This window comes from Acipenser ruthenus, chromosome 12 (assembly GCF_902713425.1).
Source record: "Acipenser ruthenus chromosome 12, fAciRut3.2 maternal haplotype, whole genome shotgun sequence".
Classification (NCBI taxonomy): Eukaryota; Metazoa; Chordata; class Actinopteri; order Acipenseriformes; family Acipenseridae; genus Acipenser; species Acipenser ruthenus.
The window spans coordinates 38929426-38956003 of NC_081200.1; the positions used below are offsets into that span (position 1 = coordinate 38929426).

The 26578-nt window shown below is 40.6% G+C and overlaps 1 protein-coding gene across 2 annotated transcripts; it reads right to left on the bottom strand.

The window, feature by feature from the left end:
• Window positions 1-5128: 5128 nt before the first annotated feature.
• Window positions 5129-25269, bottom strand: LOC117417026 (tetratricopeptide repeat protein 39A-like). Of its 2 annotated transcripts, XM_034028671.3 has the most exons (18): window positions 25103-25269; window positions 22470-22574; window positions 17040-17171; window positions 14159-14232; window positions 13366-13433; window positions 12915-12979; window positions 12362-12461; window positions 11962-12027; window positions 11671-11779; window positions 11148-11215; window positions 10712-10771; window positions 9752-9913; window positions 8776-8867; window positions 8308-8428; window positions 7677-7788; window positions 7418-7532; window positions 6869-6985; window positions 5129-6488 (listed from the first exon to the last, which is right to left on the bottom strand). In XM_034028671.3, the coding sequence occupies exons 1-18, from the start codon at window positions 25138-25140 to the stop codon at window positions 6383-6385; spliced, it is 1710 nt and encodes a 569-aa protein (XP_033884562.1). In that variant the 5' UTR covers window positions 25141-25269; the 3' UTR covers window positions 5129-6382. The 2 variants fall into 2 exon arrangements, with proteins under 2 accessions (XP_033884562.1, XP_058891071.1); XM_059035088.1 differs by lacking the exon at window positions 17040-17171.
• Window positions 25270-26578: the final 1309 nt, after the last annotated feature.

Here is a 26578-nt window from a genome sequence, read left to right on the forward strand (position 1 = left end):
CTTTCAGCCTTCAAAAAACAACTCTGACTAATTCCTGTTTATTAGAGATGCAGAAGCTGCTCCTTGTTTCCCTGTCTGTTTTCTATCCCAATCAGATGTGCTGGAAACTCTTTTTAAAAAAAAAAAAACCCCAAAAAAAACAAAAAACTAAAAACAAAAATAAACAGCTAAAAGCACAAGAAAAGAAAAATCAATTAATTCCAATATAGCTTCTTTTAAAAATGTTTTAAATATACATTTAAATGGGCTTTGTAACATTAAAAAAAACAAACTTGCTGCCTTGCTGAAAAAGTGTAGAAGGTAATATATATACATATATATATATATATAATATATGTACACCGTGACATTGATGTGATACAACCATCTGAAACAATTTGTATGGGATTGAAATTAAATCCCATTCACATTAGTGGTACTGTTTATTGTTCTTATTTAAGTGCATGTGATAGTAAAGATGATTTTCACCCCACTCAATGTCACCCAGCTTGGATGGTAATAGCACCCTGTAATAGAAACACGTTTCTTTGTATCTGGCTGGAGCCTCGTCTCTTAGTACCAGGGGTCAAGGCGATATCAAACAGAGCTGACGTTTTATAACACAGGCACAAAGAAGTAGACTCTAAATGCTTTTGTTTTGCACAGTTCTTGCTGCGTTTTTTTTTTCCATTCAAAATGGAATCCATTGCCTTAGGTCTTTTAAGACTGAAGTTTGGATCAGTGTCCCGCACTCAGAGACTAAATAGGGCAGAGACATTGGAGGGGACAGGACTCCATCAGACCAGCACAGTCGCTGCCAGCGCTCCACGCTGGTATAACATTGCATGGATAAGGATGCCAAAGGATAACACAAGCCACACATAATATACAAGAAAAAAAAAGTCTTACCCATTACAGCACTGACTACAGGAATGCAATGCAACCCTACCGGACATGCGTGTGTGTGTTTGTGTGTGTGTGTGTATTCTGTATGTCTGATAGTCTTGTCTTTTCCATTCAATCAGTTTGTATGTTTTATGTATACAGGGTGTTTCAGAAGTTACCAAAGGCCACACAGAAAGATGTCCTGTTGTTCGCAGGTATTTCAAATGGTAAGCTGAGGCACGATCTCTATGTTGGAGCAGGTGGGTGCCGCACAGAAACATACTGTGTGTGTTTGGGTAAATGGGTTCATAGATTCTGTATCGGCATGATGTAAATCTAAACTGCTGGAGGATTATACAAAGGGCTGTGAGACTCCATTACCAGGCGTAATGTGTAGACAGTGTCAGTCTGTCTGCCTGTGTGCGTTTGTCTGTCTGTTGCCCCGGTTCACGGTGGCTGTTCCCTCCACTCATCAGTCCTCAAACACCAGTGTCTTCAGCATGAACCACGCTGTCATTTCTCTGCTTCACAGACTTTGTGTTAACAGGATAATGGTGCACCCAGACTGACTAAGGGAATCCGACCAGACCAAATGGAAAAAGTCTGACTGTTGTGGGCCTTGTCCTGTGTTTGTTCGTCAGTGACTGTGTTAGGGTAGGTGTACAGTACTGTACATGGAAGCAGCCAGGCCACGCTTATCCTGGGCAATTCTAACCCTGTCATCTTTAGCAGGGCAACCTTAACCCTGGAAAGGGATCACTGCACTGCATGGGCCCGCCCTGCGATTTTAAAGAGCTTGACTACTGAGGCCTTTCAGACGCGTGTAAATGTGTACGTATACAAACATTATATTCTCAGCTGAGAAGCAAATGGTCGTAAGTGAAGAATTACAACCTTTATTATCGGAAATGTGCTTTTTGTTTTTTCTCTTTTAGTTTTTTGGGTTTATTTTTGCCTATTTGCGCTTGTGACCTTAGCGCCAGGCCTTAGTTTGGCAAATGTGTGGCCGAGGAAGAATACAAAGTCAACTGGAAACTTTGCAATGCTGCTTGAAGGATGTAATCTGGTGTTGTGTGTCCCAGTGACTGTTGCATTTCATGTTAACCCATTAAGTACCAAATACAATTTTCGTTGGGGGGGGGGGGGGGGGGGGGAGGAATCGGAACACGAGCTGTATTTATGTAATTTGATACATTACATTTAAGACTTAACTTTTGCAGTTAACAAAATGAGTGTAAGTTATGATAACAATATAGCCAAAGAGATAATTAATTAAAATAACAGGAAGATGCCCGTTAAAAATGCTCTAGAAAGATTCAAGTAGCCTGTCCTCAATTAAGGACAATGGCACTTAATGGGTTAGGCAGGTAATGCCTATACTGTTTTATAGGCCTCAGCTCCAGGGTCATTTATTAGCAGGATTGGTTGCTCTGGTGTCTTATTGCCCATTAATCCATTTCTGTCACAGTTTCTTTGTCCCACTGTAACTGGCTATTCCACAGCAGCAAATGAGACCACAACCCACATTTAGTGAACACAAAAAAAATAAATCACTTTGGATCATAATTTTAATTAATATCTTTTAATTTCAATAGTAAATGCAACCGTTCTGATAATAGAGAAACAACAATGATTACGTGTGTTGTTTCTGATGTAGTTCCGAATGCAGTTACGTGCACCTCTCGTTCAGGATCTGTGAGTGTATTACATGGAGGTCAGAATCAAAAGCTGAAAAAGAATTGTCAAAATGTTTCTGGTAGTCGTGTGTGAGTGTGTAAAATGGTTGTGTGTGTGTATATATACATTTTCTCTTGACGTGTTTTTTCTAAAAGACCACCAAACATTTTCCGTAGTTTCTCATCTTTTATTCTAAGTGTGTGTGTTTTAAGGTTTTTAATTACAAGAATAGAAACGGACAACTGAGACTTCAGCCTCAGTAGCTTTATATAGTTACATTTTATGCATATTTGTGTTTTGTTTTTGTAGAGGTAATAACCTCTCATGCATTGTGACTAATTTCTACAGTGAGTGCTTGTATAGCCAGAAAATGAAACTGAAAATAAATCAGAAAGATTGAACCTTTGGATAAAGATCAGATCGCCATTCCCATGAATTTGTAAAAGTTGCCGATCATTGTTTTACCCTATAACTGAAGTTTGAATCACTTCTCTATTGAGCCCTTCCAGAAGAACTCTAAACTCGCTGTACCAGGAGCTCAGTGCAGCCACACAAAATGCACACTTAATACTTCCTGAAAATAATCTCAGTTAGAAATTAAGCTTTCACAGGGTCTGTCTAATTAATAAATAATAATAATGATACTTGATTCATTATTGGGACTAGCCTTGCACTTTAAACTTTTGCTTTCAGATTTAGTTGTATTATTATTATTATTATTATTATTATTTTGTATCTCTCCTTTTCTGCACATTAAATTCACAAGTAACAAGCTTAATCAGAACTTCTGTTTTCTGGCTATACAGCAGTTTGATTTCTTCTGACTTTCTATGCACATTAGATACATTTTAACACATGTATTCGTTCTGTAGTTCCTACTGATGTTTTGTAACAGCCTTGTGTGTTTGTGTGGGTTCCCAAATATACCGTGCAGTTCCCAAATTTCATTTTCTTTTTTTTTCTAGTTAATTGGGTATCATTGCTTTTTTTCCCCCTCTGATATGAAGTCAGTTTGAATAGTGCCCCCAAAAATCTGCAACAGAAAAAGATGAATGAAAAAAATCTGCCCGGGAGGTGCAAGCCCATTCTACACAATGCAAGAAGTAGTATCCCTGCTGCATGCTGTACACTGCTGGCATTGAACACCATATGCATGGTGACATTGCCAGCAGTACCACCAGCTTTCTGCAGCATGTCCAAATCAAGAAAGCAATCATACATGACAGGGTGTCCCAATATGCGATTGCTTTATAAACTGTGACATCTGCACAGGTCTGAACACTTGTTAGCCAATCAGGTTGCTTCCGCTATTCTTGCCATTTTATAAATCAAAGAGCAGGCTGTTTATCGGCTGGCACACACATTGAACAGTGCTGCTGTTCAATACCGACTCACGAATAGTAATGTATGATACTCGCTGCTCTGCGTAATGCAGGGTTTTATTTTACATATGAGAATGCAATTTGATCATCTCAGCCATGTGTCGTCTTATAATGGAAGATGGATATTTATTCCATATTGCCACAAACTCGTATCTTTTAAAATATGGCAAACAAATTGCTTCATATGAAAATACAATTAAAAAGTGATCTGTAATTCAGGGATGGTAGAACAGAATTGTGTACAGTATGTAGGACACACCTGGATGCTTAATCCAAACTAAATGTAAAAACAAGAGCCGATAGCTAAAAAAGATATTGGGTTATATTTCATACGAGCAGAAGAGAATAACTAAAAATACACTTGTATGCAAAATAACGTTACAGCATGGGCCACTGGATCTTCCCAATACAATCATGAACTTCATCCAAGGAACCAAACAGGACTGGCCTCGACCTGGAACCCAATCTGAAAGGGTTAGCCTGGGACAGGAGGCGCAAGGGAAGGGAAATCCTGTTCAGCTAAATCAGTGGTGATCAAAGTTGTCCCTTCCACTTCTGGTCCTTTTAAATTAACCAGTTAAATATCCCTCCAGACCCTGAAGCAGTTAATTCTATAATTATACCTGTTAAACGGAGTGGAGTGGCCATCCAGGACTGTGATTGGACACTTCTGGGCAAAATGAAAAACCACTCGAGCTGACCTTGTGTTAGTAGCTCAGCCCCACGAACCCCTGAAGGACAGGAGCTGTAGAAACAGACAGCTGGCCTGCAGCTCTCTGCCAAGACAGGAAGCGAAGCCAGCCCTGTACAGCATGGCGCAAGCGGAGATGAGAAGGTCATTGGAAAGACCTGGCTTAACTGCACTTCAAATTGGGGAGGGATTTCATTTTTAAAAAAAATTTATTTAGATTGTTTTGTTGTTTTTAAATGTTGCACAAAAACAATACTGTAACCTACATGTACTCCACAGATGTAATGTGGGCTTGTGTTGCCTAGATATTAAAAGACCTATGGTAAGAGACTGTTGGAGGAGTTGGATGTTTTTGGAGTTTTTCTTCCCCCCCCTCAGCTCCTTCATTAAACAAGAAGACACATTTTCCAGCCTGTCCCATTTATTTAGTGACCCCTGGGTTATTAATTGTAATATAGTAAAATTCAGACAGAACTTCAGGTTTTTTTTTAATATCCTGTGACATTTGCACACTCTTCCCAAAAAGCCATATTAACAAAAAACAGAAACACTAATAAAATTATTTTATTAAGTCATGTTTAGTTACAAACACACAAGCATTTACAGGAATGCATGTAGCCCTGCACTAGCGTGCACTCTGCTTCACGCTGTTGTTGTGTTTAAAACATGTATTAAACACAGTCCTCATTTAAACAATGAAACACTTTTCAATGGAGCATTTCTTCCACTTCTTTGACCTTGCAGGATCTAGCGTCAATACGTTCAAATTTGACAGACGAATGTGTCGACAAGTATCCTTAACTCAGTTCCACACGGTTCTTCCCAAGTACTGCTGAATTTCTAATGACTGACGGATTAGAACGTTATGGCTACCCTAAAAGCAACCTAGCTCTGTTACGCTGTCATTCACCATGAAGTGCTTGCAATGCCAGAGGAGGTGTTCTGGGTACAAACAGTGAGCAGCAACAGAGAGACCTGCCAGGACAGGCGAGCGGACAACCACATCACCCTCTATTAGCCAGAGAGGAATAGATAAATACATAAATAAACATAAATAACTAGGGTATAGAATTAGCCGAAGATTAACACGAGAGAGAAAAAAACTTGATTACATTATTTTTCACTGCAGCCCAACTGAGATGATCTGACTTCTTTACTGGTGTGTGTTAGAGGGGGGAGGCACCATGCTTATACCGAGATCTGTAGCTGGGTGAGACTAAGGCACAGTGAGTATTGGCAACACTTTTCAAATCAATGGCTGTGTGACTGATTGCGGTTTTTTTTATGTTTTTTTTTTTTACAGAAATTGCTGTGGACTATCATAAAACATTGTGATCACTTTTTAAAAATAAATACATAAATAGGAATATATTAGAACTCCAACCAAAGAAAATTGAATATTGTGGCAAAAATTAATTTCCCTTTTAGAATGTTATTGATTACCTTTGATTTATACTTAGGAGAGAATAATTATAGGGGTATCTTGTGGAAACCCAGATGTCCATGTACAGCAGTCAAAAGTTTGTTTTCACGCAAACGTGCGTTTAATAAAGTAAAAGGTAAAGATAAGGAGATTTATTTCCACAAACCTGGAGGAAATCAGGGATTGGGGTTGAAACATGCAGGGTGCTTAACATTTCTAGGAGCAGGTCAGGCTGCCGATCCTAATTGGAGCACTGCTGTGCTCAGCTCCTAACCCTGTGGTGTTCCCCTCCTCTCGGGCTGGGCCGGGCCGGGCTTAGTCTCAAACCCTGCTCCGGAGCCACGGTTAAGGAACAGAGTCTCCGTTTTCTACTGCTGACTTGGCGTTGTGCAGTGCAGCCTGGATTCGGAATTGTGTCCTGGACTCCATGGAGTAATTCTTGTAATTGTGCCTGAAAAAAAACAAAGGAATAACACACACATTTTTCTTTTGTTATGCAAAGGCATGTAGTTTGTGTATTTAGTATTTATATATTATTGTTTCTTTCTTTCTTTGGTACAAGTAAAAAGCTTGGCAATACTGATCTTTACAGTGTGCATGTAGTACAATTTACTCTTGTTATACAAGAGCTAAATGCAGAGGCAGTTCAGATTAACATTGCCTGTCCAAGCTTGCCCTCTAGTGGTAGAAGGTAGGTACGGTTTCTTCCCTGCATCAGTTAGTGAGTCTTAATCTGAAGCCTGTCAACGTAGGTCTCCATTTCACATTTTGGTATTAAAGTATGATGCCAATTATTATTAGTATTTTCATTCATTGTACTGGTTTACTCACTTTGCTGTTTCCAGGTATTTAACCCCCTCTTCTTTTCTTCCCAGCTCCATGCAGAGCAGACCGTGTTCTAACAAGGCATTCGGCACTAAATAGTGATCGTATCTAATTAGAGTTTCACTGCAATACACAAGCCAAATGAAAAGGTGAACAGCGCAGCCAGTAGAAATAGTTCACAAATATTCAGGACAACAGAGCAGCAGGTGAAATATGCACGCTGATGGCAGGGCAGTGAAATGCAGGGTGGGGTCACATTGGAAGTTGATTGCAAGGAGGGGGGGGGGGGGGGGGGAGAATTATTGGGGCTCCCTATGCCCACCAATGGTAATTCCCAGCACATTGACTAAACTTAGTCAATGCCAGTAGAATGATAGTGTTAATTATGCAGTAAACCCAGTTGGCTCTAAACCTGTACTCTGTAGGACACAAGTGTGTTCCAGTTCCCAACTGTTGCCTATTGCTCCTGAAATTCCCAGCAGGGTTGGTATGGGTCTTGCTGAACCAGCAGCTCACTAAGGATGCTAATCCGATCACGAGGCAGCAACAACATACTTGATGTGGATGAGGTTGAAATACTGCTCTGCCTCTTCGTGACACCCCAGGTGTTTCAGACAGAGTCCTTTCAGAAAGCTCACCAGACACTGGTCATCTACTGTGTGCTCCGTCACTGCAAGAGAGCACAGAGCACAGGGTCAGCTGAGACACACACACACACAGGTCAAGGAAGAAAGGGTCTACAGGCACTGCAGGTCATCTCAGTTGAGAGGGGTTCCTGTGTGTTGTACTGCAAACCCCACTAGAGGGCGCTTACCTGGCGCTCGCTCCAGGGTTCTCTGCGCCTGGTTCAGAGTGTCCAGCATTCCCTCGGTCAGGTCCCTGTGCTTCCCTATGACCGCATACCCGTTCCAGATATACATCATTTCCTGAAACGACAGCAGAGCACATCCTTTCAAAAACAACAACAGGATCTACAAGCACTGAGCAATACGCTGTGCTTCTCTGTCCGGGCTAATGTGGAAGTGGAGGGAAAATATAAATTGGAAGGTTTTCACATTGCCCTGGATTTGATACACCATTTATTTTTTAGGGGTAATTCCAGAGAAAAAAAAATTCAAAAATGTTCCAATATAATCAATCTTGGCTTACACTGGTGGGGTTACAGGGTCATCAAATTGAACCCTGGTGTATGCAAAAACATGAGAAAACAACATAGAAAAAAAGTAATTAAGATGCAAAACAGAACTACAGAAGCATAATAAAATGCATTTTCATATCACTAAAGCTGGGACACCATTAATTCCAAATCAAAATAATAGACTACGGTATTTCTATCAGGAGCTTAATGAGATGCAAATGATAACCACAGTATCTCTATCAGGAGGTTGAAGCTGTCTGCCAGATGAATCGGGACAGAGGGTTGGAGCTGAACGCCTTTGACTCACCAGAGGCGGCACTGGCAGAGGGAGGGGGTTGGGGGAGAGGTATCGCCTCGCTTTGCGGATTGCAAACTTCTCCGTCGGCAGCGACTTCCCGGCTATCTTCTGTTTCATCCCCGGCACTTGTCTGCAGGTGGAGAAAAAAAAAGACTATTTAAAACAAAAACAAGTTTGCTTCTGTCTTTCCTCAGCTGAAAACTATTTAACAGGGTTTCAATTGTAGTAGAGCACTTCTATATAATCATTCAGTCCCTGTCAGCCAATCAAAACACTGGATTCATGACTATCCCTGGAACCTCCTGGTCTCTGTTCCACCTGTACACTACATTACTTCACTGAAGCAATGTAACCTTCTGCTGGTTCTCTGAACCTCCAGGACCACGTTTGTGCACTTCTGCTGTTTGCTTTACTTCATCACTCATGTCTCTTTGTTCACTTTGTTTAAAAAATAAAAACCCAAGCAAGTATTCCCACCTGAAGATCTCCACCTCATCCTCCCCAAAGGGCTTGCAGTCCTCTTCAGTGAGCATGCTGAGGTAGGCTGCTTTCATGTAAGCATACGTAGCCTGTCACAAGAAAAAGAAAATGTATTCAAACGTATTATGCACTCCTCCCATTGCCAGACACGTCAGTCATTTCTGAGGTTCTATTGTATTCTAGAAAACCTTTAATTATCAAGGACGCGCCTCAACACAACTGGATGAGTAATTGCAGGTATTTTGTATTTCTCTTTTCCTTTGGGGATCTTTCTTTCAGCTTGTGGTCCCCCAGGTTTGTAAAATCAACTTTGTCCAGAACAATGAGAGTGTGTCACAATGGTGTGCCAGCACTGCTGCCTGCTTCACACAGTTGTGTTTTTAATTACTGCACATCAGCAATTTAAATGTCACCAGCCCTGGGTTGTTCCTGTAATTAGGTTCATAAATCGCACTGTGATGGGAGTCACTTTGGGCATGCTAGTAATTACTGACAATGGTTTTTGATCAGCTTTTCTTTTAATATTTAAGGACATGCTGCTTAGTATCACTGAGGGACGTCAGGCAGTCAGGAATAGTGGTTAGAGCTGAGGGACTGGGAGGCAGTTTGATCTAGTGGTTAGAGCTGAGGGACTGGGAGGCAGTGTGATCTAGTGGTTAGAGATGAGGGACTGGGAGGTAGTGTGATCTAGTGGTTAGAGCTGAGGGACTGGGAGACAGTATGATCTTGGTGTTAGAGCTGAGGGACTGGGAGGCAGTGTGATCTAGTGGTTAGAGCTGAGGGACAGGGAGGCAGTGTGATCTAGTGGTTAGAGCTGAGGGACTGGGAGGCAATGTGATCTAGTGGTTAGAGCTGAGGGACAGGGAGGCAGTGTGATCTAGTGGTTAGAGCTGAGGGACTGGGAGGTAGCGTATGCTTGGGGGTGCATGGAGAAAGAGAGAGTGGGGTTGATTCTACCATGCAAGCCCCTCACCTTGGACCAGGAGTTCTCTTTGCAGAGCAGGTCTGCGTAGAAGTAGGCCATCTTCCAGACCCGCTTGTAGGTGAAGCACCACATCAACTCCCAGTAACACATGTGATGGAACTGCTTCCAGTGCTGCTGGGCTGCGCAGCACTCCTCAAAGCGGGCAATGGCCTGGGCAGAGAGAGCAGCGGGTCAGGCACATGGATAGAGAGGGGGTGGACCGAGGCGGAAACAAAGGGACAGATACAGGATACAGGATTAATACAGTACAGGTGCGGAAACTAGAACAAAAGGTCAATTAGGCAGAAAAACAGGATTAGAATATATTTAAGCAGGACAGATCCACTGAAATGCAGACAGATTCTTGGTGTAAATAAGCCTGTCATGTTTCAAATGTATAGATATTGATAATATTTTACTAATACTGCATTTGCATCCCTTATAGTATCTTGATGCATTACAAACCACATCAATTGAACAATGCTTGTGAAAACAAAGAGCTGCAAAAGTGAAATATAAAAAGATGACGACTACGAACACTAAATCAAGTCAATTGAAGAACTCGTTCCTTCAAAATGTGTATGAAAGTTTAAACTGTAAAACGGCGGTTTATGCAGGTTTAAGCGTTTAGTGTATTAAACTGTAGATTCACAGCCTTACAGGACTACATGTTTAAATGTCTCCTCCAGCAGTACAGCCCCTCCTATACCAATACAATCACCAGACTGGATTGAACCCTGGCTGTGAGGGAGACTGATCCAGCAACACCAAGCCCAGTCTTGCGTAGCTTCTGGCAAGATCAGGCGACAAGGCTCAAAACTAGCAATTATATTAATACCATATCTGAATGCATGTATAATATATACATTCACTTTTTTCTTTCTTCTCCCAGTCTCTGAAGCCTTCCCCCTCCCTCCCCCCCTACCCCCCCCTTCACGTATGCTGTACACTATCCTCAGCCATACTTACTGCATCCAGGTTGCCTTTGATCTCCTCTATTCGGCCAGCGAAAAACAGGAAGATAGCACCCTGGGATAAGAAAGGGAAAACAAACCCAAAACACCAAGTCAATACACAGTTAGAAAAAAGCGAACACGGTAACTGCCCTGAATTGTCACGAATCTTTTCAAAACTCGATTCATGCACTTCTAGCATCTTTCTAGGAGGATATTACAAGGACCCCCCTCTATGTGCTCCTATAGGGACACCAGTATTCTCCCAGTTAAACCCTGCCTTGCTCTATATTGTATTGTGCTCCTTATTACAATGCATTTGCAGCAGTAGGAGGTTATAAAAAGGGGCAGACATTAAAAAGAGAATGGTATTTAGTTTTCTAGCTTGTATTTGTTATATTGATTAGCAATTTATAGAAGAATAAAATCTCAGCTCTCTCTCTTTTTCTCACCTTGGGATATCGCTTCAGATAGGGCTGCAGGAGTGCCTCTGCATCTCCCACGTCTCCTTCTCCTGTCCCTGGGGGAAAAGAACAGGAGACAGTTTGACTCGGCTTGAGTCAAGGAATGCAACCTATCAACCAGGCTGCAGCACAGAGCACGTGGGGAGGGTTCTTACAATCACTGCGATATGGGGTGTGTGAGTCATACTCTGACACACAGGGAGGACATGGGAGCGGTGCTTGAAAACGCCACTCAGGATTTATTTGAGTAGCAACACACAGAAAGAAAAAGCACATGTCCTTACCAACAATGGGTGTGCGTGTGTGTGTCCTGGTTCAGTGTGTGAGTGAGTGTCCTGTTTCAGTGTGTGTGAGTGAGTGTGAGTGTGTGTCCTGGTTCAGTGTGTCCTGGTTCTGTGTGTGTGTGAATGTGTGTGTGTGTGTCCTGGTTCAGTGTGTGTGTGTGAGTGAGTTCACACTGTGTATGTAGCCCTTGCTCTCGCTGTGTTGTACGCGGTGCTCCAGTCCTTACCCAGTACGAAGCTCATGAAGGTGTGGTAGCAGAGCAGCAGCATGGTGCACAGGAAGGCCCTGAAGCTCTGTGTGGACGCCCCATCCTGAAGCTGCTGCAGACCGTACTCCTGAACCCAGAACAAAGAAATAAAACTACTACTACCAACTGAACATTTCATTCACATCCCTTCTGAACTGGTTTTTCTTTACATTTAGTTAAATGTCCGTTCTTGTTAGCATCCTCTAACTGAGGCCGCTAAACAGAACCTTTTTCCAGCGGTCAACACAACAATTGTTAAAAAGCATTTACCTTGTTGCCAGAAAAGCCAACGAACTCCAGAAGCCGAAGTATCCTTGTGGGTAGCAGGGATAGCGTCTAAATAAGGGATTGAAATCAAACAAGTCACTGCACAGTATGATTGGGTACAGCACTGCATCAGAATCCTGGCCAAGCAACCTTGCTTTAACATTGGATGTATTGGTTTTAAGCTGACATTAAGATGTCCTCCATTATGCAGGTGATATTTTTATATCGTAGTGTCATTCAGTGAAGGAAACCCTGTCACCCTAAATACAATACATTGTGTGAGAAATGACCATACCAAGTTTCATCACAATTGAATGATACAGCCAAAAGTGTACACACACATAGAGATGCTACAGCACATTCTGAAAAGCAAGAGGATTCAAATCAGTAGTGATCCACTCACCAGGTTAAAGGCTCCCACCCCAAGCTTCACACCCCCCTCGAAATGACTGTGACTGTCCCCATGAGTGTACTGGGCCGACTGCACAATGTTGTGGAGCTCTCTTCAAATACAAGAAAGATACGCAGCACATTTACAAGAAGTACGCCAGCTCTGACACTGTGGTAACAGCACTCATTTCTTTATCCAGTTATCTGCCCACCCTCAGTCATGTTTAAACAATACAGCCACTCAACTTGACATTTCTTGAAACATTTATTGTGATCAGGGTTAGGGTGCATGCCTAAACTCAACGTTGAACAGTATTGCCACTGAAAATCCTTCCTAATCTCAACGATGACGGCTACTGATTTGCAGAGCTGTCTCAACATGCTCAGGAGTCTAGGATCTGGGGAGCGAGTCAAAGCAAAAGAGGGCAGCACCCACAACAAGCATACAACTGTAAATAAAATAAAATAATTCTGTACTGTATATGAATGTATATAAAAGGATATGGATCGCAAGGAATATCCTATCATGTGCAAATAAGTACATCAAGTACATGGAAGGGATTTACTTGTAGGTCTGGTAACTACTCCTCACTTTCATTCCTCCTCTGATGAAACTGATCATGTTTTCATCCTGAAACAAAATGCACACATTTTTAAAAAAATCTGTAAATAAAATGGTGACAATAAATGTACTTAATAACCCTGATCCTTTCATTAATGCTGTGTAGAGATTATTAAATCATGGTATTTCCTTTTCGAAGGAGTGGAATATGCATGGAAGCATGATGCAATGTAAAGCTTCTGCGGTTTTCTTTGTTAAGAGAATGACAGACTAGGAATCCCATTTGCACTCGTGGGTATGTGCAGAATTCAAGACTGATTAACCCCCTTTTTTAATGTTAAATTCTCTAAATGTAACCTATTTTTATTTTTCTACCCACAAAAGATGAAAAATACCACCCCAAAAACAAAACCCCTTAAAATAAACGATTGAATGGATTTCAGAAATGTATTTACCTGGAGAAAAGTAAGGGCTGCCCTCTGTAGCAGGCACTCTGCATAGCACACCTCAGCATGGATTTCCTCTGGGCGGAGGGGAGATACAATGAGTTATTTGCCTACAGCAGGGATAAACACACTATCAAACTATCACACTATCAAATAAACAAAGCATTTGTAAATGTTTAGGTTTGTGCATACTGCAAAGCTAACATGTTTGTTCTGAGCACACTGCCATTAAGAGAGTAAGTTTAACCAGTAGCTACAGTAAACATCCCCACCTAAACCTGTTCTTATTATTGCTGAAACAGAGAAAACAGCAAGAGAAGGATTATTACAGTCCTGCCTTGTTATAACACCATGTACAGGGCACGGTCATTATAACATACCCTATATGCTACCCTTTCACTAACCAGTCAACAGTGCAGACAGCCTTTAATACAGGACAGAGTTGTTTTATTCCACTTGGAATATCTCCCTGGAGTGAAGGAGACCGCACTGCATTTCTTGTTTGTTTGCTTGGCCAGGTTTTTGGAAGACAGCGGACCACAAGAGTGGCGGCTTCACAGCCTCAAACGGCATTGGTTTGTATTGGAGTCACGTGGGTTCGGAAGGAGCAGCTGGTAGAATTGAAGCGAGGCATTGTAGTGTGATAAGTGTATTTACAGAAGGAGAGCACGGATATACAGTACGATGTCAATGAAGCTGAGGTTCCACCCCCTGAAAAAGACTTCCTATCCTGCCATGTAATACTGAACACCTAACAGTGGATTGGATTGTTTCAAGTTACGAATGGTGGCAATGAACTAACCTTCTGTGAGCTCCCCAGCCTGCCTGTTGATCAGACTGTTAAAGGAACCTGCCATTGTGGACTTCCTCCGGAACCTGAGAGAGAGATGGGGAGAGAGAGAGAGAGAGAGAGAGAGAGAGAGAGAGAGAGAGGGGAGAGGAGAGAGAGAGGAGAAGAGAGTCAGAAAGAGACAGAGAGAGAGGAGAGGAGAGAGAAAGAGACAGAGAAAGAGAGAGAGAGATGCTTAGGGTGAGGTTAAATAAAAAGTTCCAGCCCCACTATAGCTGTGGTATTAAATGGCCCTATATCACTTCTACAACTGTAGAACTGGCCTCACTGAAACATCATTTCAAAAATAGCAATCTCTTAAACCAGTGGAACAAACACATACACTTCAAAACATGGGCTTCAAAAGGCAACAGTCCTCTTTAACATTAGTTACCAGAAACAAAGCCAAACTGAAGATACTGTACATGTTTCCACACAGGGTTTAAAAACTGCAGTTAGATGTTCGCTGGAATTCCACAGTAAAGTAAAGTCCTGTTTCTTACAGGAGCGTTTAGTTCTGTGTACCTAAGATGCATGTATTGAGACAGCTATAGTAGTTTCTGCCAAATGTGTGTCCTGGACCAAAAAAATATATAAAAAATGTAGGAGCAAGGTAGGGAAGGAAACAGGTTTTTAAATTTATTTTATGCCAGGAATCTGAAAAGAAAACTAAAGTTAAAAATCAGTCAATAAAATGCAATCAATCTGCAGGAAGTAAGCGGAAGTGATAGTTTACATTAGTTATGTGGGATTTCCCTTCTGTGATCACACTATTAGCAATAGAGCCAACCGCAACCTGTAAGCTTGCTTCCCATCCACTTCCATGAATACCTAGTTCCAGCTGGGGAATCTCAAGAGCAAACCCAGCATGGAGCACTGCTTTGCAGTCTCTTGCTCAACCTGAGACCATACAGCAGCTCAATAAAGACACCCCACACTCCGATTGGCTGAACTGACAATCTCTATAAAAATAACCCAGTGTTACCCCCTGAAGCCTTGACTAGGATGAGAGCAAACACACACAGGTTCCACTGAATCAATGCCACCTTATTATTAGACAGGAAGGTTGCTCAGGAAAGATTTTCATTTTTTATTGAAACAAATCTCAGCTATGGTTGTACAGTCGGTCAAATAGTGCTGGTTTATTTGAAGCGGAAGGTTGTCTATTTTGATGTGGTGGCCAGGGATCAAGGTGGCTTAAAGCCTAAACATCAATCATAGCAAGGACTGGGATCAAATCGATAGGTAAAGATACATTGAGGAACACAGAAGGCCGCTCGTTATTATTAGCGGAGCTCCAGAGAAGTGGTTTAGAACATACAGGTGATTCATTTTAATGCCTGTTAAAGCTTTGATGGATTTTCCACCTCTCTCAGCTGCAGTGCGATGTTGCAGTTTGTGAATTCTGCTCTATTGATCTAAACGGTGGGGGTAATATAAATAAGATTCCATTCATTAATTCTTATTTCTTAAAATCACATCATGAGAAAACAATCCCCAGCAAGAGCGTGCTCCTAAGTCTGTTTGGGCGACACACTCACACCAGCCGTGACGTCAACACATTTATTTATTTCCTGTTTCTACACAACGGATGCATTCAAAGCAAAGGTCACATTGTGTGCTGGGAAAACCCTGCAGAAATTACACTCTTTTTTTTTTTTAACCGAATGTAGATTTGTGATGACAAAGGCCTTGCTTGCTTCTGCCACTGGGATGGATTTGAAATCACATTTAAAAATCAATCCCATTCAAATCGACTCCATCAAAAATATCAGTTATCATAACTAATGTATTCTTCTCCTCATTTAGAATCCCTTTCTATAGCATTCTCTGTGTTGCAGGGGGGCACGTTACTGGTTACACTCTGGTCTACCAGCTGTATTTACTGTCTGAGGCTCCAGGGGTGCTTTAACCTTCCCCAGGGTTAGGGCTAGGGTTAAGTTTAAGGTTGAGGTTAGGGTTGGGCTTCCCCAGTTTTAAAAAGTCCCCTTGCCTGGGATATTGCATACCAGTTACATGTGCTCTTTTTAGGCAGTATAATTTGGTCATATAAACAAATATTGTGTAACTTTTGAAACACAAGTATGTTAATGACTTCATAACGTAGTAAACTGAGGGCTAGCAGTGCATGCTACCACAAACGCAACGTAAAGAATGCACTCCTCTTACCTGAAGCACATGCAGGTTAGCTAAAGGATTTGAACTGTATTTTCTGCTGAATGTATGTCAGTAAGGCAGGAGAGAAGGCAGAGGGTGGCTAATTGATTTAAACAGGGTCATGTGAAGTGAGCCAACAAGACTTGTGATCCGACAGCACAAAGCTGCCTGTTTATTGTGTTTACTCTCCCTCTGCAGCAGGAAATTGGTTCAGCCGTCTTTATAACCTCTACTCAGGGCCCTTCTTTATTGGATTGATTAAAGTTCTGATTTAATATTTCAGCAGGACTAACGCAGTCAACTTGCTTCTAAAAAGCCCCCTCAATGATGCAACAATCAAGTGAAACATTCAATGGTAAGCACATCAAGTGTACAGATTTAATCTAGTGTAGCAATAAAGCAAAGTGAATCCCATGTGTCCTTCAGCTACATTCATCAGTCCCCTGCTCTTACTTTTGGAAACCGTTTAAAACAAACAGCTGAGCTGTACTTCCAAAGCCCATTCCAGTGATGGATGAGGGTCTTGGCGTTGGGACACCACGATATGGAGCTGTGCTGGAATCAGCCCGGCACTCCTGAAAACTGCACCCATTCAAAGCAGCATGCGTGGGACGTGGCTGCTGCAGCCCTCTATTCTCTTCTTCTCCTTTGAGATGACCCAGTGCAGCTCTATATCAATGCAGATATGTTACCCTACCTCTGGCACACTGCCTGAGCATCTTTCATTGTGTTCCCTGCTGCCAATATATCGTGAGGGTCAAAGGTCATCATGGCCTGCATCTCCAGGATTGTGGCATAGGTGAGGGCATGATACATACTGTCCTTGGTTCTGGAAGTCGGGAGGAAAAAAAATAAATGACATTTCCAGCAAAATATCAGCATCAGCAGCCTGGGTTTCCCCTCTGCTGCATGTACACCCATGTAAAGTGTAAGGGTGGCTTTCACATCCATTCCACAAATCACATTGTAGAAAATAATGTATACTTAAAAGGTATCAACAGAACTTTTGAAGACATTGACAAGGACTTCTAGTCTAAATGTACATTTCTAAAGTCAGCCCTACTGAGTGTTTAATCGTTATGGATGATCAGTAACAAAACACATGAAGAATAATTAACACTTTATCCCTTTTAATAGGGCAGCAGTGTGGAGTAGTGGTTAGGGCTCTGGACTCTTGACCAGAGGGTCGTGGGTTCAATCCCAGGTGGGGGACACTGCTGCTGTACCCTTGAGCAAGGTACTTTACCTAGATTGCGCCAGTAAAAACCCAACTGTATAAATGGGTAATTGTATGTTAAAATAATGTGATATCTTGTAACAATTTTAAGTCGCCCTGGATAAGGGCGTCTGCTAAGAAACAAAATAATAATAATAATAATCATACATCCAAAATAATTCTTTCTGGGGGAACTTTGGGCTAAAGCCTTTTTTCTCATTGGCTCTGAAGTCTGTCGTCACTGCACTCAAATCAAGATCCTGCTTGTGACCCTCGGCACAAACCCTGATGATAGTCCTGCAAAATGATTGCAACTTCTGCAGCCAAACTGGCAGAGGAAACACTACAGGGCCTCTAAGAATGTGGGTCTGCTCTAAGCCATCACACAGCAACGTCACCTAACAGTCAATAGTTGATACACCTGTTCAATACACCTTTATCTGGTGAATTAATGATTGATGAAACAGGGTTAGGCAGTGTGAATCCAGTGGGAGGAGGCAAGAACTTGGAGTGCCCAGAGAAGAGTTCAAATAAAGATATGGATTTTTTAAAGAATTTTTTTACCTGCAGCTACCTTTTTATGCAGTAATACAGATCGCTATAACAAATCAGTTGAGAAGGATGCCATTATTAACACTTACCCTTCACGTTATTAATATTCTTTTTATTAACGTTAGGTTTCATTCATGACTGTAGCGCTTTTAACAGATATCTCAGTCAACACATTCCAGTGTAAAAGCTGTACAAGCACAATACATATATATATAAACATAATTTAGATATTTTATTTAACATCATGTAAAATAAAAAGAAACTACAAAATTATATCACAATAGTCTACCGGAAGCCATAATAGTAGTACATGATTTCATGTTAGATTTTAGAATGATCAGATGTCAGATTTGTCAGATTGTCAGATTTGCATTACTCCATTGAACAGGTGTAATGCAAGGCACACATCGAAATTCATTGTCGTTGTTATGGCAACACACGTATTAGAAATAGACTGACATTCGGCTTGCTGAACAAGAAATGTTAGAAACCTTCTGCTAGGGAACAGAGGGTTGTTGTTGTGGTTGTTATTGTCAAGTGCATAAGGCAACCAGGGTTACACAATAGCAGCGATGTTATTACATTCTGTATAAATGGGTAATTGTATGTAAAAAAATAATGTAATTGTATGTAAAAATAATGTGATATCTTGTAACAATTGTAAGTCACCCTGGATAAGGGCGTCTGCTAAGAAATAAATAATGATGAGGTTTATTTCTCCTCTGAACTGGTTACCATGACGTCACAGTGACAGCATTCTTAAGAGAAATAACAAGAAAAAGCAGTGCTAATTTTGCCCTTTAAAAGGGTAAAAGGTATATAAGGACTTTTTTATTGTGTTACATGTTCCCATGTGTTGCTACAACTGTTTAAGTAAGGTGTGCGTATTGTTTTTACATCTTGACCACTTTTTTCACTTTTAAATTGCAGTGCTCTCTGGCTGTTTCTATTACAGCTCCAAGATGGTCTCATGTATTTCTCAGAACTACATTTCCCATTATCCCATTCCTCACTGGTAAATCCATCTCAGTTACATATGTGAGCAGGAGGATGATGGGAAATGTAGTTTGAGTGGTCCATGCAGGTCCATGTGAAGCCATCTTGGAGGCAGTGGAATGCAATTTAAAAGTTTAAAAAAGTAGTCAAAATGTAAAAAAAAAAAACCAAAAAACTAAATTAAAACAATACACACACCTTACTTAAACAGTTGTAGCAACACATGGGAACACGTAACACAAAAAATAAAAAGGTCCTTATGTACCCTTTAAAGGTAATACAATGTTACCGTTATAGACCTGCACAAGAGGAACTATTACTTATTAAATTATATGCCCTGGATAATACATACTAAAGTAGGTTAAAAATAGGAAGGTTCTGTTGAAACAAACTTTCGATACACGATACAGCGCAGCATACTGACAGCATACAGTAAATAATTAATACATATTAATCTCTGGCAACAAGTTGTTCCAAGACTTCAAGGCTTTGTTAAAAATACATAAATATTGATTAAACCAATGTCAACCCAAAGTAGGCTTGGCAATGAACTGCACATTTATATTTAACAAATCAGTGTGAACAGAGAACAACGATACATGAAGGTTACAATACAACAGTTGGGTGATGTGGAATAAGATAAAATCATTAAAATCTGACAACTGTAAACCACATTTATTCTTTTTGGTGGACTACTAGTACAGTAGATGCTGTACAGTGTGTAGTGATTTTTGCCTCGCGATACACAACCTTTATCACAATATATCATGAGATTGCTACGCAGCTTTTCTGGAGAGATAGATAAAAAATAGATTTCCTTCGTTTGGAAGTCAATGATGCTGCCTTTTATTTGTTCCTTTGTTGATTTGACCTTTTATCCCGGAACGCGCGTTTCCTAGCAGCAGTGCATCATGGAAACCAACCTGTTTATGTGGGAATGGTCCGTTAACATCCTTTGTGATTAGCAAGATGGAACCAAAACTACCTCATACAAAGCATGCGCAAAAAGGATTAAGGGTTGTGTATTTGCTGGTGCAACAGTATACTGCCTGTGAGTCCGGTCTGTTTGCACTTACAATGTAGTGGGCAGGGCTCCACCAACTGCAAATAGACCACGTCCTGTCCAGTCATCACCTGATCTGCTCTGAATGAACAGATTCTCCAAACCCAGCAACAAAGCATGGCCCTGTATTGAAACCTTTTGAATAAATAAATGACGACATGGGAGAAATGCAAGATGTGCCAGTCAGTCTTCCTGTACCAGGTTACAGTATGCATGTTTGTGGTTTTAATCCTCTACCTGCTCTGGAAACACAGTATTTGATGTTTGTTGTATCATTATTTGTTTGAGTATACAAGATCCCAGATTTAGCAGTCTGATTTTGTATACAGTTGTATAACTCTGTGCATATCAGTTCTAATTATTAAATTACACTGCAGGACTTTCACTGCATTCCTGTGCTGGGATGAAAAGGTCATGTTATTTAAGTCTGTTTAAGACTGGCCCGCCCTCAGCATTCTTTTTCAAACACAGTTTTTTTTCTTTTATTGCACAAGGAAAACAAACAGAAACATCCTTGGCAAACCCATGTAGCCTAACCAAGCCATATTACACATTTAGAAATGCTTAAAAGAAACTTAATTAAATGGCAAACATTTCAACCAGCAGTATTCCTCAATGTCTGCAACAGTAAATTGAGAAAGTCTTTGAGTCGAAAAGTTTGTCATTGAATTTCTTATTATTATTTCTTGTATTTCCAAATGTAGCACTTCTGATTAGGTGTACTGGCTGTTGTGATGCCATTTTCAAACATGAATAAATAGTTTTCAAACAGTTTTAAAATATGGTACACAAAACAGCAAAGAGTTATGAAACAGTATGCTAAATAGAGCAGTGTATATTTTAAAATACAGGATTTATTCTTTATTATTCAACTATTTTTTATCTCGACACACATTAGTAGTCACTCTTCCCTACTACTCAGTGTTTCATAGTTATGGACGCACGACCCTGTATTGCAATCCTCCTAGTGCCATCTCAAAAGGGTTCAAATAGTTTTCCTTTTTGGACTGGAATTAATCATGTACTGTACAACCGCCACTATACCCGCTCAAGTAGGGCAGGGATTCATACAAGCAAGACCTCACCACACACTTGCATTGCACAAACCATATAGAACACTGTAGATGAATGACACTGGTGTTGGATTTCCACTATTGTCTTTTCCTCTCCCTTTGCATTGAAGAGATTTACACAGGCTGTACTCATCCAGAGTGAGATTACAACATCTGTATTTTTTTGTTTGGTTTCTTTTTGTCAAATGCAAAAACAAAGAGCCGTTTGTAATGGCAGCCAGTATGCAGAAAAAGCAATTGCATGTCAAATGAAAATATATATATATATATATATATATATATATATATCTTTCAGTTAAAAATATCATGGAGTCCTATTTTCACATCCAGATAGGCAGGAAAGAGCACATTCCAAAACATTTTATTAGCAGGATTCTCAAGTCTTTTTCTGTCTCCAGCTTACTCATCTGCAGTGATCTCATTGTGAAAAACTGAACACCTCAACTCAAACACACACAAACCTCTTTCAGTTACTTTTCAACTCACTGTTCAGCCTCTATCCCATTATCTCATTTTCTTTTTCTTTTGACACCTCCACCCCTTGCAGAACAAAACCATTTCGATCTACACCCCACCCTATCTATTTACAGTTCATCAAGAATTGGGTGTGAGCTTGGCGTCAATGCTACTAATGTGCATAAATATATCCCTCTGCCATCGCAATAAACACAGCCATTTAACTATGGCAAGGGTCACATAGAGATCTCAGAGACTGCCTTATTATAGGCAGGAAAGGGTTGGACATAAAATGAGAATTAGCCGCCATATGTGGCGAGCACTTATGTAACCAGATCATACTGTATATCACATGACTAAGTTGTTATGCAAATGGAATCTCCGACTTGTATTATTTTTTTATATAACCACTTCATCCCCCTGTTGCTGTTAAGCGTTAGTCTTGATGGGACAGACCAATGATCTGACAGAAGGCTGATAGTAAGTTCATCTGGCTGATACATTTGTAGTCTGCAAAAACAACTGAGGTCTCAAAAGTGAAGTTTCATGTGCCATTTTTCGAAAAAAACATGCAACATAAACAACGTTTTGCGAGAAAGACCGCACTGTTCATGCTGCCCACTCTAACAACACAGTTAAGCAGCTTTGAAATCCCACTGCAGTGCCAGGGCCTCACCTCACTGTGATTCAATCAGCATAATCCAGGATAAAGATTCAATAATAAAAAAAGCAGAATGCATAATACAGTAAGCAAAACTAATCCAGCCTTACTTGGACTGCAGATGAGCCAGGGCCTCTGCAAACTTGTTGCTTAGGAACAGGTCGAGGGCGGCCATGCAGTCATCAAGCTCCATCCGCAGGTCAGACCTCTGAGACCTGCAACGGGAAAACAGGAATGACCATCAGGATACTGTAGCCTTCAGGTAAGGTGTGGGGGGGGGTTATAGGAAGCTATGGGGTTAATTTGAACAACTTTTACTAAAGCTGAGGGAACACGAAGCCACTGTGGCTTAGAACTTGGTTTCAGGCCACTGCATGGCACACCGGGGGCGACTTGGGGTTTGATACAGCAAAGTTGCCTCAAACTAGGTCTCCCATTCTCCTCGAACCAGGTTTCAAGCCACTGCGCCTAAAAAAGTGGCTTTGTGTTCCCTAAGCTTTAATGCTTTACTTTGACCAAGCACTGAACAGACCCAACCTTGCTTTTCATCAGAGACAACACTCCAGCGTGGAATGGGTCTTAAGTAGATCATTTTAAACAGCAGTGTGGACCCTTCAGCCTAGGCCAAGTGTTGAGTCAAAAACAAACAAACAAAAAAACACACACAGCAGTGCTTTATCAGGGTATAGGTCAATCAAACCCCTTAAGTCAAGGACATTAGCTTTGGCCTATTATTCTGTTAAATAATGCACACTACATGTGTTTAAATTATTGGTGCACTTCTCCTATTTACCAGTCAGGGAGCACATAAATATTGCTTGTTCCTGGTACAGTATTGTGTGGTTTTATCAAATGATGTGGTATTTACCCAATTACCAGTACTGGTCATTACCAATTATCATGGCATGCTAGCAGACACTAAAACATGAAGAGAATACAATCAATAAATAAATAAATAAATAAATATACAGTATAAATATCAATACAATGTTAGTAATACAACACAATGCAGTCAGACCTAAAAACTGGTGAATTCATTACTGCAAATAAATGAAAGCTGGATTACATGTATCTATTTATTTGACCATACTATATAAACCTGCAATAAATTAAATTAAATTAAATTAGATTTAATTTAATTTATTGCAGGAATCTATTCACCAGTTTGTAATAGCAGTTGCTGATAACATGTTTATTTTTTACCTGAATCTTAGTCTAAAATACTGAAAAGGAAAGCATTGCCTGATAGCGTCTTTATCCCAGGGTTCCCTTTAAAATAATTCTGTACCTCAACTAACATCCTGGTTACATGAAAGGTCCATCCATTAGCTACCCTTGGAGTACATACAGTAAATTGTATTTGCAAAGGGAGTCTGCCCTCCTCACAGTACAGTACCTATCCCCCACCAAGAACAATTACAACATATTACACAATCTATGTACATGATTTCAGCAAGTTAGGGTGCGAAAAATACTTGCTCGCTACGAGCGATTCTGACAACCTTAACAAACGTATACATCATTTCATTTAATGTCTAAAACAGGCAGGAGTTTTGTGTTCATCTGACCTACATTCACAATATGTGAACCAGTGCATAATCCTTCAGAAAATCTGATATAACATGGATAATAAAATGTGTTTCAGAATGTTCCAAACGAAGTACAGGAGTTGAAAGTAAACCATTTCAAGGGCAAATCCGTGACATTTAGTCATCAAAACCTTTACTGTATTTCTTTAGATTTATAAAAACAAATCATATAATAAATAAATAAATAATTCTGCATCATAGTAACAATGTTACACATACTTCTGAGGATAGAGTGATTCTGAAAGATAACACACACATGTCCAGTTAAAGTAAAGCACTACCCAAATTCGCATGCAGATTTACTAACTTTGACATCATGTCCAACACATAGAGAATCTTTGGACAAACCAGGTGCCATTCATAAGTACTAGGGCAGGATACCCAGAAAAACTTCTGCTTAAGAATGTCCATACCAAGTCTGATCACAATTGAAGGCAAGTTCTTTCCAAACATCCATGCCTTACTGGATATGGTTCCTTCACTGATACCAGAAGTCTCATAGCCTTGGTTGGGCATTGTCAAACCGAAACTTGTTTTATCTTCATAAAGTAATACAGCATTCACATGCATTCCTCTCAAAAGCAACAGAGTAAAATGCCTTGGGTGTTTAATGTACAGTATAACCTTATCCACTATAACCTCAAAGGCTCTCACAGTGTATTTTGCAGTAACTAAAGTAATGGAATTAGGAGCATTGTCAAACCAGGGTTAGTATAATTCATAGAACAGTATCTTAGTGTTCCACGACAACGTGTAGCAAGACATGCTAAAATATGCAGAATAATTCTCTAAATCGGAATTTCAACAAACAGGAGGCTCATCAGCTCAACACACTGCCTGTTCTCACTTCTGTTTGTCAGGAACAAATCTGTCTTTGCTATAGGAGAGCTACCCCCACACACACACTCCCTCCTTCCCTCTTCCCTGTCTCTGTGCAAACTGCCCTCAGCTCATGAACTGCACAACACTCAAATGAAATAAAAAAAAAACTTCACAAGTTCTCTCATCTTTTTTTTCTGAAATGAGATGTACAGAAATATACAAATACAGAAAGAAAATAAGAAAAACACCACCCAAGGTATACCCTCACACACAGACAAGATACAAAAACACACACAGATATGCAAAGGTACAGTTGTACCCGCACCCCTTACCCATTAGACAGAGTTTCAGCTTCTCTCGACATGCTCATTTAGCAGAACCAGTGGAGGCAGCCTCCTGCAACAAGGGGTTTGGTTTTGTTTTTAAGTCTCAGAGGCTTGGAGGAGCCTCCTCAGTATCTCAGAGACAGAGGCAGGCAGGCAGGCAGGCAGGCGGTCAGGAACTAACCGAGTTTAACAAGATTGGGATGACTGTCACACTGGAAATCTAAAGATGCAATCCAGCCCCACCCCCTTCACCTCCACACACACACACATTGCAAACTGCAGAACACAGTGCTCACCGATTGGATGTAGCTACACAGAGGCTGTCAGTAGGCACTGGTTTATGAAAAGTGGAACTGTTGCCAAAAATTAAGGTATGAAGTATGGTTGTGCTAATCACCATAAGGGTTCAAATGAGGCTACTTATTTGTTCTCTAGACTTCCCTGTACTTTTATTGTATTTAGTGATGTTTATAAGGGGAAAACAGAAAAATACCAGAGTTAATAATTTTATATATATATATAGTTAAAAGGAAAGATGTATTTAGATTCATCATAGTTTTTGACCATCAAAATAGACCCCACAAATCCCCTTGTTTCACCCTTCCCCCTTGCCCACACTGCTCCATTAGGTTGTGTTCATTCTGGGGTAATGCCAGATGCCGTGCTTTATGTCCACAGTGATTTACTTTAGACTCCACAGCAGCCAGTGTGTGTAAGAGAATATTATCGACACGGCTGGAAGTAAAGAAGCCTGCCAATTGAATAGGCTGCATCCTCAATCAGAACAGCATAATTCATTCGAAAATTTACAGAACACACAACTAAGGCAGCAATGCGGTTAACGCAACAGCTTGGAGTGATGTCACTACCGATAAGGAGACCCTAAGACACACACACACACACACACACACACACACTACAGACCCCCACCCCACCCCACCCCACACAAACACGGAGAGCAGTTGTTTGCACGTGATAGGAGCTGTGATATAGGCAAATATATATATATTTTTAATATGCACAGAAGGAATATATATATATATATATATATATATATATATATATATATATATATATATATATATATATATATATAACAAGTTACTTACTCACTGAGACAACAGTCACATTTACAAGGCAGAACTTTCCAGAGATGGATGCAGGAACAGAACAGCCAATCCCTGCGCAAAAACCATCCTTTCATTACGGCTGACAAATTCCCATTGCTAAAAGCTTTAAATGTCCAGTAAAGAAAAAACAGATGTATCCTTATAAAAGACAAGGTAAAAGCATAGCAAAGTATTGTAAATCACAGTGAAAGCATGGCAAAGTATAGGCACGCATTGTAAAGTACAGAGAGGTATGGGAAGAGGTAAATAGTCTGTCTGGCAGCCACATATTCCAATACTATACAGCAAAGTGGGAGGCAATTGGTCTTCAAGACTAACATTCAAGGACACCAGGCCCTATCAAGGCCTTGCC

Excerpts from the sequence above, each read along its gene's own strand:
- LOC117417026 (XM_034028671.3), bottom strand. The coding sequence starts at position 25,140 with ATGAGCATGTCGAGAGAAGCTGAAACTCTGTCTAATGG. Across the intron at positions 12,980-13,365 it reads CAGCCCTTACTTTTCTCCAG|GATGAAAACATGATCAGTTT; the intron begins GTAAATACATTT and ends ATTTTGTTTCAG. Across the intron at positions 6,986-7,417 it reads TTCAACCTCATCCACATCAA|TGAAACTCTAATTAGATACG; the intron begins GTATGTTGTTGC and ends TGTGTATTGCAG.